This window comes from Mus caroli, chromosome X (genome assembly GCF_900094665.2).
Source record: "Mus caroli chromosome X, CAROLI_EIJ_v1.1, whole genome shotgun sequence".
In the NCBI taxonomy this organism is placed as follows: Eukaryota; Metazoa; Chordata; class Mammalia; order Rodentia; family Muridae; genus Mus; species Mus caroli.
The window spans coordinates 51,832,893-51,849,310 of record NC_034589.1 but is presented as its reverse complement, the minus strand read 5'-3'; the positions used below and the strand labels follow the sequence as shown (position 1 = coordinate 51,849,310).

General features: G+C 39.8%; 1 protein-coding gene across 2 annotated transcripts in view; it reads right to left on the bottom strand.

Annotated features, from left to right (window-relative positions):
- Adgrg4 (adhesion G protein-coupled receptor G4) overlaps positions 1–16,418 on the bottom strand; it is an 89,542-nt gene that overhangs the window by 59,548 nt on the left and 13,576 nt on the right. For both annotated transcript variants that reach the window (XM_029473532.1, XM_029473531.1), the window contains exons 2-4: positions 6,027–11,924; positions 3,615–3,709; positions 1,851–1,915 (exon numbers count right to left, since the gene is read on the bottom strand). In XM_029473532.1, coding sequence (XP_029329392.1) covers positions 1,851–1,915; positions 3,615–3,709; positions 6,027–11,924 — 6,058 coding nt within the window. The remainder of the gene's footprint in view (positions 1–1,850; positions 1,916–3,614; positions 3,710–6,026; positions 11,925–16,418) is intronic.

The following is a 16,418-nucleotide window of genomic DNA, read 5'->3' as shown; positions in this document are numbered from 1 at the left end:
GAGCTCTTGACTCTAGCTGCATATGTATCAAAAGATGGCCTAGTCGGCCATCACTGGAAAGAGAGGCCCATTGGACATGCAAACTTTATATGCCACAGTACAGGGGAATGCCAGGGCCAAAAAAATGGGAATGGGTGGGTAGGGAAGGGGGGGTATGTGGACTTTTGGGATAGCATTGGAAATGTAATTGAGGAAAATATGTAATAAAATATTTTAAAAAATAAGAATGAATAAGCTAAGATGAGAGTGGCAGGGCATGCCTTTAATTCCATTCCCCTCGAAGCAAAAGCAGGTGGATCCCTGTGAGTTCGAGGCCAGCCTAAGTCTACATTGTAAGTTCCAGGACAGCCAGAACTGCACAGTGAGATCCTGTATCAAAAAGGAGAAAGAAAGAAAGAATGAAAGAAAGAAAGAAAGAAAGAAAGAAAGAAAGAAAGAAAGAAAGAAAGAAAGAAAGAAAGAAAGAAAGAAAAAAGCTAGTTTTTATAGTATAGTCTGGAATAAAAAATGCATATGATGAAATATGAATCAAGAAAAGAACATTGTTTAACATTATAGAGAGAGAGTAGAAACTCTCTCACTAAATGCTTTACAAAAACTAGAGGAATATAATGATGTCAGATGTTCACAGATGCTGGAGAGATGATGGCTCAGTGGTTAAGCGCACTGGCTGCTCTTCCAGAGGTCCTGAGTTCAACTCCCAGCAACCACACGATTGCTCACAACCATCTGTAATAGGATTCGATGCCCTCTTCTGGTGTGTCTGAGGAGAGCAACAGTGTACTCACATAAGTAAGTTTTGGGCAGTGGTGGTGCATGCCTTTAATCCCAGCACTTGGGAGGCAGAGGCAGGCAGATTTCTGAGTTCGGGGCTAGCCTGGTCTACAGAGTAAGTTCCAGATGTTCACAGACATTCTCTGATGGGTGGGAAATGTGAGTAGACTATTTTGAGTAAGTAGGTTTTTGTAGATTTTTAATATCCTTGTTAAAGATGTCTATGCATATTGTACATAGATTGCACAATGGCTGCATTATTGCTTTTGCATTAAATAAAATTACAACTTTTAAAACAATATTGGAGACTCCAAACATCTTCTATTTGCTTTCCATCTTTGGAGGAGTTGCAGAATTTTTGTGTCTAGTCAAAAGTCTTATGCTAACATCTAGTAGTCTATGAGATGCTATTAGATGATGAGCTCCTTGGGAGGTAATGAGGTAATGAGGGTGGAGCCCCATGACCAGCATCTGTGAACTAGGGAACACTTTCAATAAAGACAGAAGTGCTTCCTGTCTGTGCTCCTTTGTATGTGAAGATGAAGAGGAAAACATTTGCTAGGGCTGAAGCCAACCAGCAGAGAGTATTCTGTTTCCTTAGCTCAAACTAAGGCAGTAACTTATGGTGACCTTCATTTATACATAAGCATTCAGGAACCTCTTTTTGTTTGAACACATAACAGAAACCAAAGAGCCAACATATAGAAAGTAGGCAGACAGATGAAGGGGAAGCCACATGTTGCAGTGCTCAGAGGTGGCACCTGGTGACAGGTGTCTGGGTCCTGGAATCCAAGGCTTTATAAATCGGCCCGAGCATTTCTTGTGAGAGAATTGCCACTGTCCTGCAACTGGGTTTGTTACATTGGAGTGCAATGTTACAGAATGGGTCTCGGATTTCTCTGTGTCCTCTGTTTTGTCCCAGTTTGGGGTTTTGTTATGTTGTGTTCCTCCTTCAGGTTTTACAACCTACAGTAAGATAAATGTGGTCTTCATTCCTCCATATCAACAAGGGGAACTCTCATACCCAGGCGGTCCCTTGATTTCCCTTCAATGCATAGAAGATGCCATTTACACACCTGCTTTTAATTTCAATAGCCAGATTAGCAAGAGAAAATTCACTGTTCTGAAACATAAAGTTCAACTGTAAAAGAAAAAAAAAACAAAGAAAGCAGAGGGTCAGTGTTGGTGTGGCCATACTTCTGCTTTTACCCAGTGACATCATAGGACAGTGCGAGCTGCAGTTGGCATATCAGTGAGCCCAGCCTTGTCAAACCTGCTCCGGGTTTTCAGTTCCCACATTTACACACTGTTAGGAGCTAAGCTGACTTCCAGTCTAACTTCAAATATGGAAGCCCTAACCTGCAATCTGATCATATTTGTGTATAAAGTCACTAACGTTAAAGGTAGAGAGTCCAAATCCAACAGGAACTATTATCCTTATAAGAGGACAAAGAGAAAGTGCAAATGTATGTGCACAGAAGAAATGTCATTTGAAGGCACAGTATGAAGGCCAAAGAACAGAAGCTTATCAAAATTCAACCCTTCTGTTCCTTTTCTCTTCAACTTCTACCCCGCTACACTCCTTCTACCCCACCCTGACTCCTCCCCAAATCTGACTCCCACCTAGAACTGTGAGATAGACTGGCTGAAAATTTGTAAGGCAATACGAACACTTTGAAACACTTGTTTATTTTCAAGCACTTAGAATTGGGTTATACACACTTGACCATAACGGAGAAAAGGAAAGCCAGTCTGCTCACGCATTGCTGGGCCCAAGGTGCGCATTGGCATTGTTACTTATCTGAAGACCATTTTGTAATCATTTTTAAAATGTAAAACTGTCCATGACTTTTGAGCCAATGATTTAAAATTTGAAAAAAAATCCTATAAAAATTCAAGATCCTCTAAAATAATTGGAAGAATACTAGTTTTGGAACTATTTGAGAGAGAGAGAGAGAGAGAGAGAGAGAGAGAGAGAGAGAGAGAGAGAGAGAGAGAGANGAGAGAGAGAGAGAGAGAGAGAGAGAGAGAGAGAGAGAGAGAGAGAGAGAAAGAGAGAGAAACAATCCAAATGATTACCAGTACACATCTGGACTTGAAAATGAAATGAGTTTCTGTTACAGACATACAGTAAAATCTTATGTTTCCGTTAAACTCTATGTGGTAGTGCTATATCCCTGACCACATGTATGATCAATGATATTTAGGAAAGTGTGTATGATGTTCACTGAGTATATAAGATGGTTGCCTAATCTGTACTACAATCTGGGTTTGCTCCCCAGAATCAAATAACACACATCTATGACTGTGTAGAAAAGTCTCACAGAGTATACCTCAACTTATTAAGAGCGGCAGTGGTGGACCGACCTTGCTTAGTTTCGATGTCTTCCTGTGATCTTCAATTTCTCTGCATGCATTAGCTTTATTATCAAAAATGTAAGGACAAGTAAAATATTCACTGTTTTAGAGAAGAAAACATTAAAGTATGGAAAAGAAAGGCACATAAACTCTATGCCATAGAGCATGTTATCACTGCTCTGTTTTCCCCAACTAGAAAAATTTAGCAGTGACTCAGATCTGTGGCCATGGAGGAAAATGTACAGATCTCAACAAATGAAAATAATAACATCTCATAAAAGCTTTCAACACTGCTACTATGAAAGAGCTTGCAGATATCTTCAGAGTGTTGCCTGTACAGTAAATACATTTGCAGTAAAAACAACCTAAACTGATTATCTATGAAATGGATTGTCAGTAGAAAAGTGAGTCTAATTTTAATCTACCCAGTCTTAGTCCCGTGTATTTAACAAGCACTGTAAGTATTTTAAAAAGCATTTTACCCAATCTTTTGTAAGTTCATGTATAACAGTGGTAATGAGGACCCTTGGCTCTTCATCAAAGACAGAGAAGCTCATTTTAATATTGTAGAAGGAAACTGTAATTAAAAATAAACAGGTTAATTTTAGTTATTTACATCAAGAATTCTGACTTTTTGTCAGGTAGTAGGAGCACACACCTTTAGTCCCATCACTCAGGAAGAAGAGGCAGGTGAATCTCTGTGAGTTCAAGGCCAGCCTGATCTACAGAGCTAGTTCTAGGATATTAGAGGTCACACAAAAAAGTGCCCATTACAAATAAAAAGAAAAGAAAAAGTGAAGAAAGAATGAAAAAGAATGAAATCTGACTTTTGAAAATTAGATCAGAAGTGCTCTCCACTATAAAGCAAACAAAACATTTTTTATTCCTAAATTTTGCTTAGTTTAATATCAAGAATTGGCAATTTTGGCCACATAACCAAGAGGAAAATTTTGCTTTGAATATCTGTCCATTTCCCTGTGTTTCTACACAGTTTATGGACTTGTGGCAACCCCCTAAATTCTCTTTCATTGGCCAACTGGTGTCCAGCTCATCCAACAGTCACAGTAAATGCTATGACTTAAGATAATTTAATCTAAAAAAAAAGGTAATTGTCTCCCTATTGTCTTCCTTCCTCCTTTAGAGTTTTCTCTATGTTCCTCTTGATCTTGTCCTGTTATATCTTTATTTTGAATCTTAAAAGTTACAGACCCGATGCTCACAGTCAACCACTGGACGGAGCACAGGGTCCCCAATGAAAGAGCTAGAGAAAGTACCCAAGGAGCTGAAAGTGTTTGCAGCCCCATAGGAGGAACAACAATATGAACTAACCAGTACCCCCAGAGTTCCCTGGGACTAAACCACCAATCAAAGAAAACACATAGTGGGACTCTTCGCTCTAGCTGCATATGTAGCAGAGGATGGCCTAGTCTGTCATCAATGGGAGGAGAGGCCCTTGGTCCTGTGAAGGTTCTATGCCCCAATATAGGGGAATGCCTAGGCCAGGAAGCGGGAGTACGTGGGTTGGGAACAGGGGGAGTGGGGAGAGGATAGGGGATTTTCAGAGGGGAAACTAGGAAAGGGGATAACATTTGAAATGGAAATAAAGAAAATATCTAATAAAAACTTTTTTAAAAAAAATTACAGACCCAAGCCAAGGAAATGGCTCAGCAAATACAAGCACTTGCTACCAAGCCTGATGATCTGAGTTTGATTCTTGGGACCCAGGGGCTGGAAAAAAGATGTGACTTCTACAAGTTATTTTTCATCCATAAGCACACAGTGATATGCACACACCCACACACATACCTACACAGATAAAGCAAGCAAGCAAGCAAGCAAGCAAGCAAGCAAGGAATGACTGGAGAAATGACTCAGCAGTTAAGGACATTTGTTGCTTTTGCAGAGGACCTGAGTTTAGTTTCCAGCAACCACATGATGGCTCACAAACCCCTGTAACTCTTATTTCCAAGGGATCTAATACCTTTTTCTGGCCGCTTTGAGCACTAGGCATTCATGGGTCAAAGATACATACGTGTAAGCAAAATATACATATAAGATAATATAAAAATAACATAAATTATTTAAATTAAGCAAAAGTTGCAGAACTGTCCAATATTAGAACAACATGGGAGTTAAATACTTCCTAACTATGGATAACCATTTATAGCCAGCTAGATGTTGTGATTAGAGAGGGCTCAGACCTGCACAGAGAAATTCAAAGTACAAGGTACAGTTGTGTGTGTGGTTGGTTTTAATGTGTGTGTGTGTGTGTGTGTGTGCTCTATTTGTGGTAAGCACCATCAGACCTAGTGGCATATGGTTATTTATTTATTTGTTTATTATACATATCGGTGCTTTGTGTACATGTATATCTGTGCACCTTGCTCATGCCTGGTCCCTGAGAATTCCAGAAGAGTGCATCAAATCTCCTGGAATAGTAAAATCTCCTAAAACTGTAGTTCCATGGGGGGTTGAGCCTCCATGTAGGTACTGGGAATTGAACCAGGATCTTCTGGAAGAGCGTACAGTTCTCATAACACCTGAGCCATCTTTCCAGGTTTCCACCTCCAGTATGATTCTTTTACAGGGTAAAGATGAGTGGCCTAGCCTGTGTTCACATGGGCAGAGTCACAGTCATGACATCAAGAACCAAACAACTGTAAGGAAAGCTTCAAAATTGCATAGTGAGTGAAGAATCATCTGTAATATATTTCAATAAAGACAAGAAATACAGCTAGAGAGTTCTGTGCTAGACAAGGTACGTGTGTACCAATACTCTTAGGGAGATAAGAAACACATACACCCTCCCCACCCCTCTTTTCTGCTTTCAGAGAACATGGAGAACACATGGCCCATTGTTCATACACTTTGTTAAGGATATATGGATAAAATACCTGTAGACTCTCTGGCAGTTGGTGAAGTAGATGGTTGTGTAAATAGAGAGGAAAATATGGAGTCCAACCATGTTGTCTCAAAAGATGAAGACACTAGTGAAAACCCAGTTGCTGTAGAAGGATGTGCCATTTCAGTAGACATCTGGGGAAATGAGGTTCCTATATCTGTGGGTGTAGTAGTGACTGTACTCATAACAGTGTCCAGTGTAGATTTAGAAGGAAATAAAGTGTGGGATTCTGATGTAACTGGGACTTTACTCCATAGAGATGTATTTGTAGGGCTAGATACAGTCAGAGAACCAATAGATAGGTCATGCCTTGTTAGAGAAGGTGATATACTCGTTCTACTAAAGGACATGGGTTCAGACATAGCTGTGGAGCTGTCAGCCCCAGTAGTTCTCAGGGAAGATTCAAGGAATGTAGAAGTGTGTAGACTGTCATCTTTGTCGTTTGAAGGTATGGGCGGAGAAGTCAAAGAGTTAGCAGTGATGATGCCCAGTGTAGTTGTAGAAATGGCTTGGGTGGCTATGGTGGCACTTCCATCAGATTGGGATGCCATTGTAAAGTTAGAGTATGTTGCTATAATATCAGAAGCTGGAAAAGTGGATTCTGACATTTCTCCTGAAGATGAAGTTAAAAGCTGAGAAGGAGTAAATACGGATGCCCAAGAGTCTGAAGGGAGACTAGATGAGCTCCAAGTAGGGGAGGTAACCCTGGAATTTACAGAAGGATTTGATGAAAGTGTGATTCCAGGGGTTACAGGCATGGCTGTTTTCTCAAATGTGGGCAGAATAGCAGCCAAAGTGGTAGGGGGAAATGTGGAAGATATTGACAATGAAGTACTCTCAGAAATCCCTAAAGAAGGAAGGCTTTCTGATGTGGAAATCAATGGCATCACTGTAACATCCCTAGAGACCAGACTGATCTGAGAGGTTGTGGATGTTGCCAAAGTCCCAGAAGGAGAGTGCAGAGTCTCTACTTCCATTCTGTTGGGTGTCATTACCTTTGTTGTGAAAACTGGAAAGGGAGAGTCTTCGACTCTTTGTGTGTTTCTGGACGTTGTAAGCAGAGCCTGGGCGATACTAGGTGTGATTCCTGTAGCCCATGCTGTATATTCATCCATTTGAGATGCAAGTGGAAACTTGGCCTTGGTACTATGAGGTGAGTAAAGATGTGATGTCAAGGAAGGTGGAGCTGTACTGGTCTGGGTCCACAAAGGGTGTAAAACAGGAGCTGTCACACATGGACCACTCTTTGTTAGTTCAGTTAAAATGTTCATCTTTCCAGTATCAAGGGAAAGGTGAGTAGGTGTGAGTTTTACACTTTCTGTAGGTCTAGGGGTTACTTTAAAGTTAGTCAAAGTTGGGGAAACCTGAGTATTCAAGAAAGTATAAAAACTATCTGAAGGAGTAGTTGAAAGCTCATTTGCAGGGATGGTGGCTCTGGAATTGGCATTAATGAGATCTGTTGCCCCACCACTGCTCGCAGTGATCCCAGGTAATATGTTCAGAGTGGGAGCCCCATTTTCTTGTGATGGTTGCTGGGTTGTTGAAAGTAACAATGAAAACACAGTCTTTGGAATGGAGGAAATAGGTTCAGTATTCTTAGAACTGGACAGAGAGGAAGAAGTAGCACCTATAACTGAAGTTGATATTCCAGCCATACTAATGGTTGGAATAGTTTTCATAGATAAAAAATCTCTCTGTGTTGGAGAGGAAATGTGTGCAGTTGTGTAATTGAGTGGTACCTCTACCACTGAGGAATTCGAGAAAGTAGAGGAAAACACTGTGCTTTGTGAAGTGGGCCCAGCATGTGCCACTGGTGTGGTATTCAATGTGGATGCTTGGGTGGTTTTAGTAGCCTTAGGGGGAAGTGAAGACAATGAAGTAAAGAATGCCCCAAGTCTTGTGGAAGTGTCAGAATAAAGCACTGTAGTTGAGAAATCAGAGTTATTAACTGGCATTGTGGACTTTTCAGACTTAAGCCCAAAGGTACCTATAGAGACACTTTTCAAAGTGCCTATGTGTATTGTTCTAGAAGACTTGGTCATTAGCATTGTATGGGTGTCAGAAACTTTTTTAGAGGTGAAAGCAGTGACATTGAGGGGCAACGAATCCATTTGGGAAATAGGAGTTGACACCTCCATAGACGTCTCCTTAGGAAGATTTGTTGGTTCATTTGGAACAGAAAAGACTGTAGTGCTCCCATTGGGAGTGATCATTGTAAAATTGGTGCTCAGTAGTCCAGTTGTGAAAGGAGAGAAGGAGTTAGGGAAATTCTCTGTGCTTCCAGAAGTGGAAGAAGCAATCTGTGTTGCTTCAGGTTTCGTCTTAAATGAAAGTAGGTATGAAAGAGTTGTGTTGATGAGCACAGGATGTGATATTCTAGTTGTCCTGGAAGCATCTACAATTGAAGTAGCTAGGTGACCTGTGGCTTGATGAGTCACAGGAGAGGAACTCATGATCTTTTCTACAGTCCTGGGAGGATATTCTGAAAGGGCACTTGTCCTTTCTTTATCATGAGTCAAAGATTTGGTTACTGTCTGAACTTGTGAAGGGAGTGCTGTTTTCTCAAGACTAGTTGACCCCTCTGAAACATGAACACCTATTATGGTGCTTGAGGACAAGGTTTGGGCAGACTGTGTGCTCCCAGAAGTAGAAAATGTGGTTAAATTCCCAGAATATGAATAACCAGGAAGAATTTCTGAAGGCAAATGTGTTTGGTGGCTGGAGATTTCTGTGGTCTCAGAAAGTTCTGTGTCTGTCATTTCCCAAGGGAAAGTGCTCTGGGAGTCCAAAATAAAGGAATTTTTGGATGGAGAAATCTCTGCCACCCCTGTAGTTCTGAGGGTTTTCTCCATGGAGATGTTGGTCTGTTCTTTGTCAGAAGATACCATAGAGGTGGCAAACACTGACTGTGTGGAGACTGGTGTATTCACAAAATATGTGGTAGATTCATGGTTTACTGAGGTAATAAATTTATTGGCAAAGGTGTTAGAGGGCATGGCCTCACCACCAGCAGAGGTCCCTGTGGGTCCAGAAGCCATAATGACATCTCCACCACTACTAAAAGCATAGGGAAAGCTAAAATGAGATTCAGATGGTGTTGCTACTGATGTAGATGTAGTTGAGCTAACATAAGTAGAGGGTACAATAGTAATGTTATTAGGGGAAGGCCTTGAGCAGACAAGAGTGTGTATGGATGGACTTACTGAGTCAGACGAGATGGAGGGAATGGTACTTATAGCCTTAGTTATCACAGGAGTGGGAGGTCTCAGTGAGGATACCAAAGTCTCTCTCAGAGAGGAAATTGCCATGTGTGCTGCTGTGGAAGAGATCGCTGTGACCTCTGAAGTGGTATGAAGTAAGCCTCTGTGCGTAAACATGCTATCACTAATTGTGGAAGCTGTTGGACTCACTGGTGGCACCAACTCTGTGGTCATTGTCACTGTTGGTAGAGTTGAACCAACCGAGGGCATAGATGTAGTGAAATCCCTGGCCAATGTAGAAGGCTGAGACAGGGTCACCTTAGTCTCATCAAAAACCACCATAGTGGTTTTAGGAGAGGTGACAGCAGAGATATTAACTGGCAGTGAAAACGTGTGTGTAAGCAGTTGGGGAGTTACTAATGCATGAGTAGAGGCAGTCTGTGGAGACAAGATACCAGCAGACAAAGATGCAGCTGTCCTCTGTGAAGAATTAGTGGAGAAAGTGACTCCCATCGTCTTCATTGTTGAAGAACTTGGAAGTTCAGGTAGTGCCTGGGTGCTTGCAGAATTGGGTGATGAAACTGAGTTGCCCTTGGATTTCTCTGAAGTCCAATCTACTGTGTAGATATGGGTCGAGTTAAAGCTTTCTGTGGTTCCATTGTGTGAACTCTCAGGCATGCTTTCCTTTAATTTGGTTGAAAACCAACTCACTCCCACCTCTGCAATTGCAGTTTCTTTACTCAATGCAGTAGTCAATTTTTCTATATCTGTAAAGGGGGAAATAGTGACAGAAGCTGTCACCATTTGTTCTGATTCATCTGTCACTTCCAGCATTGTTGAAAATGGAGAAGCCTCAGCTACTATTGATATAGTTGACTTTACCTTAGGATGACGGGAAGTGGTTTCTTTTGTCACAGTGGTATAGACTCTCTGTGTTGTTGCAGACATAGGCAGAGGGGCCATAGTATCACCAAATGAGCTCACACCATTTGTTTCTATTTGTATTGTCTCAGAAATGCTCTTCTCTGTAGAAAAATTTGGTTTAATGTCAGTGAGGGTAGATGTATTCACTGATGGAATAACTGGATCACTTGAAATTGAGGAAAATTCATTTGCAGCTACTGTGGGCATAGAGTTGCTTTTCAATAGTAAGGTGGTGAGTTTAGATTCAGGCTGGCTGGCTATAGATGTGATTCCAGACACACTTGTGAAATGACTAAGCCTCTGGGATGTTGGTTTGAATAGAGCTGTTGTATAACTGGCCGTAGTAGCATCAGAGCTGGTAGTCACCTTGCTCTCTGTGGATGCTTCAATTGGTGTGACGTTAGTAGTCATGGATGAATGATCTCTATTAGTGGCATTACCTTGGAATGGTAATGTGAGAGTTTTATTAGATGTGAATGTGGGTATAGTGGTTGTATTCATAGAGTTCAACAGGTTCTGACCTGACTTAGAAGTCCAAGTGGTCTCATTGGTGAAAAACTGATAGTCACTTTTAATTGTTATAGATGTAAGAACTGATTCAGATGCATTATATGTAGAAGGTGATTTAGTAAAAGTCAAAGCAAGCATAGGCTCATCAGTTGTGGGTGTATCCTGGGTGTATGCTTGCCCTTCCATGGTAGGGAAGAGTGAAGCTTCAGCCAATGTAGGGACAAGTTTGGTTCTGGGGATTATGGTTAGGTGTGTACTCTGAGCATCAATAGCTATCTGTTCATCTTGAGTTCTGGTGATTGGAGATGAGGTAATGGAAGAAATGGCCATGAAAGCGGTTTCTTTAGGCATGGAGGCAGATAGAGCATCCTCCATACTGGGTGAAAAGACATCTTGGAAATTTGTAGAGCCTGACTCTGGTTTCACTGTTCTTGGGGCAGATATGGTCTGCATAGGCAACACTGAATGGACTGTGAATGAGATTTCCAAATCAGTTGTTGACAAGGTAGATGCCGCCTGAATTTCAGGAAATGTAGAACTCACAGGAGAAGCTGTGGAGGTTAGCAAAGACTCTGGTGGGAAGGTTGATACAATCCCAACATCAGTAGTAATAGGTGAAGTCTCTTCTAATGTGGACCAAGACACAGTTCTGGCAGCTGAAGATACAAGAAATTCTTGCCCAGATTTAGAAGTATGGAGTATAGCAACATCTGTGGATTTGTGCTTGGGACAAGGTGTTGGAGCTATGGATGTTGATTCATTCAAGAATAAAGTTGTCTTCCCAACAGCTGACTTGGACTTAGTTGTTGAAGTTTCAGATACAGTATAATTCTTAGTAAATACAGATGTGTCAATTAAATCAGTAGCTGTAGCTGAATGAAAGATCTCAGTAGCCATGGCCTCCACCCTTTTTGATGTCCTTGTTTTTCCTAGATATGAGTGTTCTGTTACAATCTGGGTAGGCAGAGGGATGGCTGTTGAAGTAAACAAGGTATCTGTTAAAAATGTAGCTGTCTCAGTTGTAGATGTCTTCAAATCTTTGGATGCACTTACTGTTGCTAGAGGTGAGGGTACTGTATTAGCATATGATATGGCTGTACTGTTGATTGTAGAAACAGCCATGCCTTCTGGCAACAGTGTGGATGAATGTGCAGTCTTGTGTGGGTTAAGTCCAGTAGTTTGGGAAGAAGTTGTTAGGTCTATTTGCTGTGAAACATTTGTACTTGTTTCTTGAATTGTCATATTTTCAGAAACAACTGAAAAATCAGAAAGCATGTGTTACTTTCGATTCAGCCTTGGAAATTAGGGACAATACTTTAAGAAAGAGCTCTATAATTTCTTTTCATTTGAAAGAGAGGTGTCAGATATAATCATGTTGTTTGATTACTTAATTTTTCTTAAAATGATTTTCTACTTTGTAAATCTGATTTTCATAATACCCTGGGTAAATAACTAGTAGGATGACATCTATTACATAGTATCTGTATAAAAGATATGGGCACTTGTACAAAACTGTACACTGATTGAGGTGATTCACCTTTGGAAAGGGACCTATCAAAACTCATGGAAGGAGAAATCAATAGCTTGATTAGTTCACATCCATTACTAAAACCCAATTGTGAAGTTAAAAATCTACCCTCAAACCTCAGGTTTAGATTCACTCAGACGCAGTTTTAGATGCTGACTCCATAGCTTGAACAATTGTAGCTGTAGTCTATCTCTCTGTGCCTCAGCACCTCCCTTTGGGGTATAAAAATTATAATCCCACCTTATAAGACTTCTCTGAGACTTGGGTAAATTACTACATGTGAACCATCAAGCTTGATGTCTATTGTGTAGAAAGCAATAAAAAATAGTCACTTTGATTTTGAGTTGATTCAATCTTTTTTCTTTCTTTTTTTTTTCCCCCACACAAGGCAGACTCCTGCTACATAGACCAGACCAACCTCAGTTCCTAACCTTTCTGGTTCAAGGAATTACAAGCTCACATTCCTATGACCAGCTGCCTTGGTCAAATTTCTCTCAGTCATTTAAACACTGAGGATTGAAAATGGTCTTATCTGGAACCTCAAGGTTAAATAGTTTTGACAGTTTATGTGTGTGCATATGAATATATATTTATTGATTATACTTCCTTGTATATGTTGTAAATCTGTAGTATAAACATTATAAATACATGTAATAGGATTCTCAACCGCTGTGATAAAATAAATACAAACTTTAATACTTTCTAGCACCTAATATGACAGTACTTTGAAGACCATAGAGCATAGTTTATATTCCCTTTCAAGTCAATTAAACTTCACAAGTATGGTGAACACTGTTAGAAGTCTTTTGAGAAAGAGAAAGCTTTCCAGCATGCTTGCAAAAATAATTCACACTCTTATTTGAAAAGTTACACATTATTGAAATATTTTGCTCATTTTTTGAGACAAGGTATCACTATTTAATTCAGACCTAAAACTAACTATGTCGCATAGGCTAACCAAATTCATAACTTTTCAAGCACTGGAAAACACAGGTATGTGCTACCACATCTGGATTGAATCATTTTCTTTAAAAAAAATAGACAAAATAATATTTTAAACCAAAAAGTAAAATGATAAGATTTCTAACAAAGCCAACAATGGAATATAATCAGACTCCAAATATCTTTGAAGTATAATAAAAAAAAAGAAAAAGAAAATCAGTACAGCAAAAGAGCAAAGCTGGCTTGAAGACAATGAAGAGTGAAGAATATGGATGGATGGAAGAAAAGGTCAGTCTAGCTAGGAGTGAGAGGCATTAGGTATTGAGTACTGGTGATAACGTCTGCAAATGAGGCTGGGATCTGGAGGAGAGGTAACACACTCTCATGTATGGAACAAGTATTCCAAGCCAAGTGCTGTTCCTCATGTCATCTTGATTAGTCCACTTTTTGTGGGAAATATAATAATTACTCTATTTCAAAATTGAAGAAATAGAGCACCAGAAAGTTCACACAATTGGCTCAATTTCATCTTGGAAATTCAAGGTTCCCCATCTGTACCTCTCCTATATACCTTTATTTGCATATTGAAGCATGGACAGACCCAGTTTAAAAAGGATACATTTCTCCTTCTCTAGAAACTCAGGATAGTCAACCTCAAATGAGCCTTCCACAGTGCCTTCTACTACGTCTTTCTGTTCAGTTTATGCTGCTATTCTACAATAACCCTTTCAAACATGCCCCATTGTCAAATACCACCTCCACATGTTTATCAGATAATCATGCCTCCTGCTTCAAAGGAAAAAGTAATTGAGATCATCAGACAGAAGTTCAACTGTAATTTGGATCCTGTCATCCGCTATTTCTCAAACTTTGCCTTTTTTTCCCTAATGAGCTTTTCCCTTCTGATGTAAAACTTATTCTCCTCTCTTGCAATAAAAATGAAAATGCCCCATCCCTCTGGCCCATCTTTCCCCATCACATCTAAAATTCTTTAAAGTTATTTATGCCTGATATCCCCACTCCTCTGGCTCCTTACCTGGAACAAGCATTATTCTAACCCCTCTTCTTTCATTCTATGGTTTTTACCCACCTACATAATCTATTTACATCAACGAGTCTCATCTCTCTCTAGACCAGATCTCTATTCTGAACTCCACACTTTTAAGAACCAGTCATTTCCTTGGCCTTATCTTTTGGTTAGTTCATTAATGTCTCAGACTGAACACACCTTAACTTGAACACATTATCTTCTGCCCATATTGGGTCTTCTAGTATTTCTTCACTGAGTAGTCCATTCAGTTATGCTAGCCCAAACATTCTTTATGTGCCTCTTCCATTCTCTCTCTCCAGTGCCAGAACTAATCTATCATCTCGTCCTGGGTAGCACACCTACTTTGTAGCCTTTAATCACATTAATTTCTTTGTATCTCCATCATTTACCTTCCAACAGCATCATTCCCCCCCTTTTGTTTGTTTTTCTATTATTTTTTGAGATTTTAATATAATTATATTATTTCTCCTTTCCTTTTATCTTCCCCAATCCTCCCATATACCCTTCCTTGCTCGCTTTCAAATTCATGGCCTCTTTTTTCACTAATTGTTGTTATGTGCATATATGCATATGTATATACAAATATATTCCTAAATATAATGTGCTCAGTCTGTATAATATTACTTGTGTGTATGTTTTGAGGGCTGACCATTTAGTATTGGCTAATCAATTGGTGTGTAATACCCTGGAGAAGATAGTTTCTCCTACTCTCAGCATTCCTTAGTTACCTGTGAAGTCTCAGCCACTATGCTTGAGTGCCTTCCATTCTGCCTCAGATTTTAAAAAAAAAAAATTGGAAATGTGAATCTCACATACACAATTAAGCGCGCGCGCACACACACACACACACACACACACACACACACACACTGAGGTCCCTTTAATGTTTTCCATTACTCACAGAGTAAACAAATATATTATTTAAAGGAGCCTAACTATGCATGTTTGAGTTCCTACCTAACTGGTTCCTGTAAATTTGTGCTAAACCTTACCCTTCCTTCTGAGCTTCCATCCACAACTCTCATCTCCCCCAGTGCTTAATGATTACTTCCACCATAAGAGCTTTACATGTGCTGTTGCCACTATTTAGAGCTTCTCTCATAGTTTGTCATGTCAGTGACATCTACTCAGCCTTCAGATATCAGCTCATTTGTCACTTCTTCAGAAAAGCCTCCCTCCCCAAATGCCCATGATAAGCTCAAAGCAATCTAGAGGAGTATTGCGATATGACTTGCCTCATTCTTTGCTGCTGCAGGTTTACTTGTGTTTCGACATGGCTGCCTGAAGATATGTGAACCAAAGCATCATCTTTTACTGTGCACCATTGTAAACTAAGGTTCTAGTGAGTGCCTAGACCATGATATATGCTCAGTATAGAAAATTTAGCTTACTAAATAAATGGAAATGGTGAGGTCAAAATAGTCTTTGCATCTACTGCCACTAGAGAGGAACTGCTGGCGAAGCATGGTACCAAAGAAGATTAAGAGACAAAGAAGACGGAGAACACTCAGAGGTCACACATTTCGCTTTTGGGAAAAAAATCAGAGGACTGATAATGTTCACGGAAATAAGAAACCATCCTGTTAGACCTGCATATGTGCAACTTGAGGTAGGAGTGAAAATGGCACTCAGTAAACTGCACAAGTGAGTCACTGTAACTCTTCAATTCAAATCTGTCAAAATAAAATCATGCGTATTTATCTTAGACAAATTGGCACTTTGAATTCATCTTCCTGAGAAGTGTATTATCTATGATGTAGAAATAATTATGGCAGAAGACAACTACTATCTTATGCCATAGTCTTGATCATAATTAATTCTGCTTGCATATACAGAAAATCTGAAGTGCTTATAGAATGCTTTAGGATCATCTTGTCATGAAAAAGTAAAAAGAATCAGAAGTCTTCAATCAACTATATAGACCAGTTAATTAAAGGACATTGGTAAAGGGGAAAGCCAAAGTTAACTAGGAGGTACATCTTACCTTAAACTAATGAGAACATTCTTTTCACCTTCAGAGTTTCGTCCTGTCAGGGCTTGTCAGAGGGGCATTTTGTTTCATTAGAACACAATTTTAAGATTCCTGTTTTTAAATGTGGCTAAAACCATAAACAAAAGGAGAAGTGGCAAGATTTGGGCTACCAGTTTTACAATGATTTCATTTCACCCTATTGGATTTGCAACTCTCTACTAAAGTATCACTTCTAACACAGAGGAGACATGTGGCAA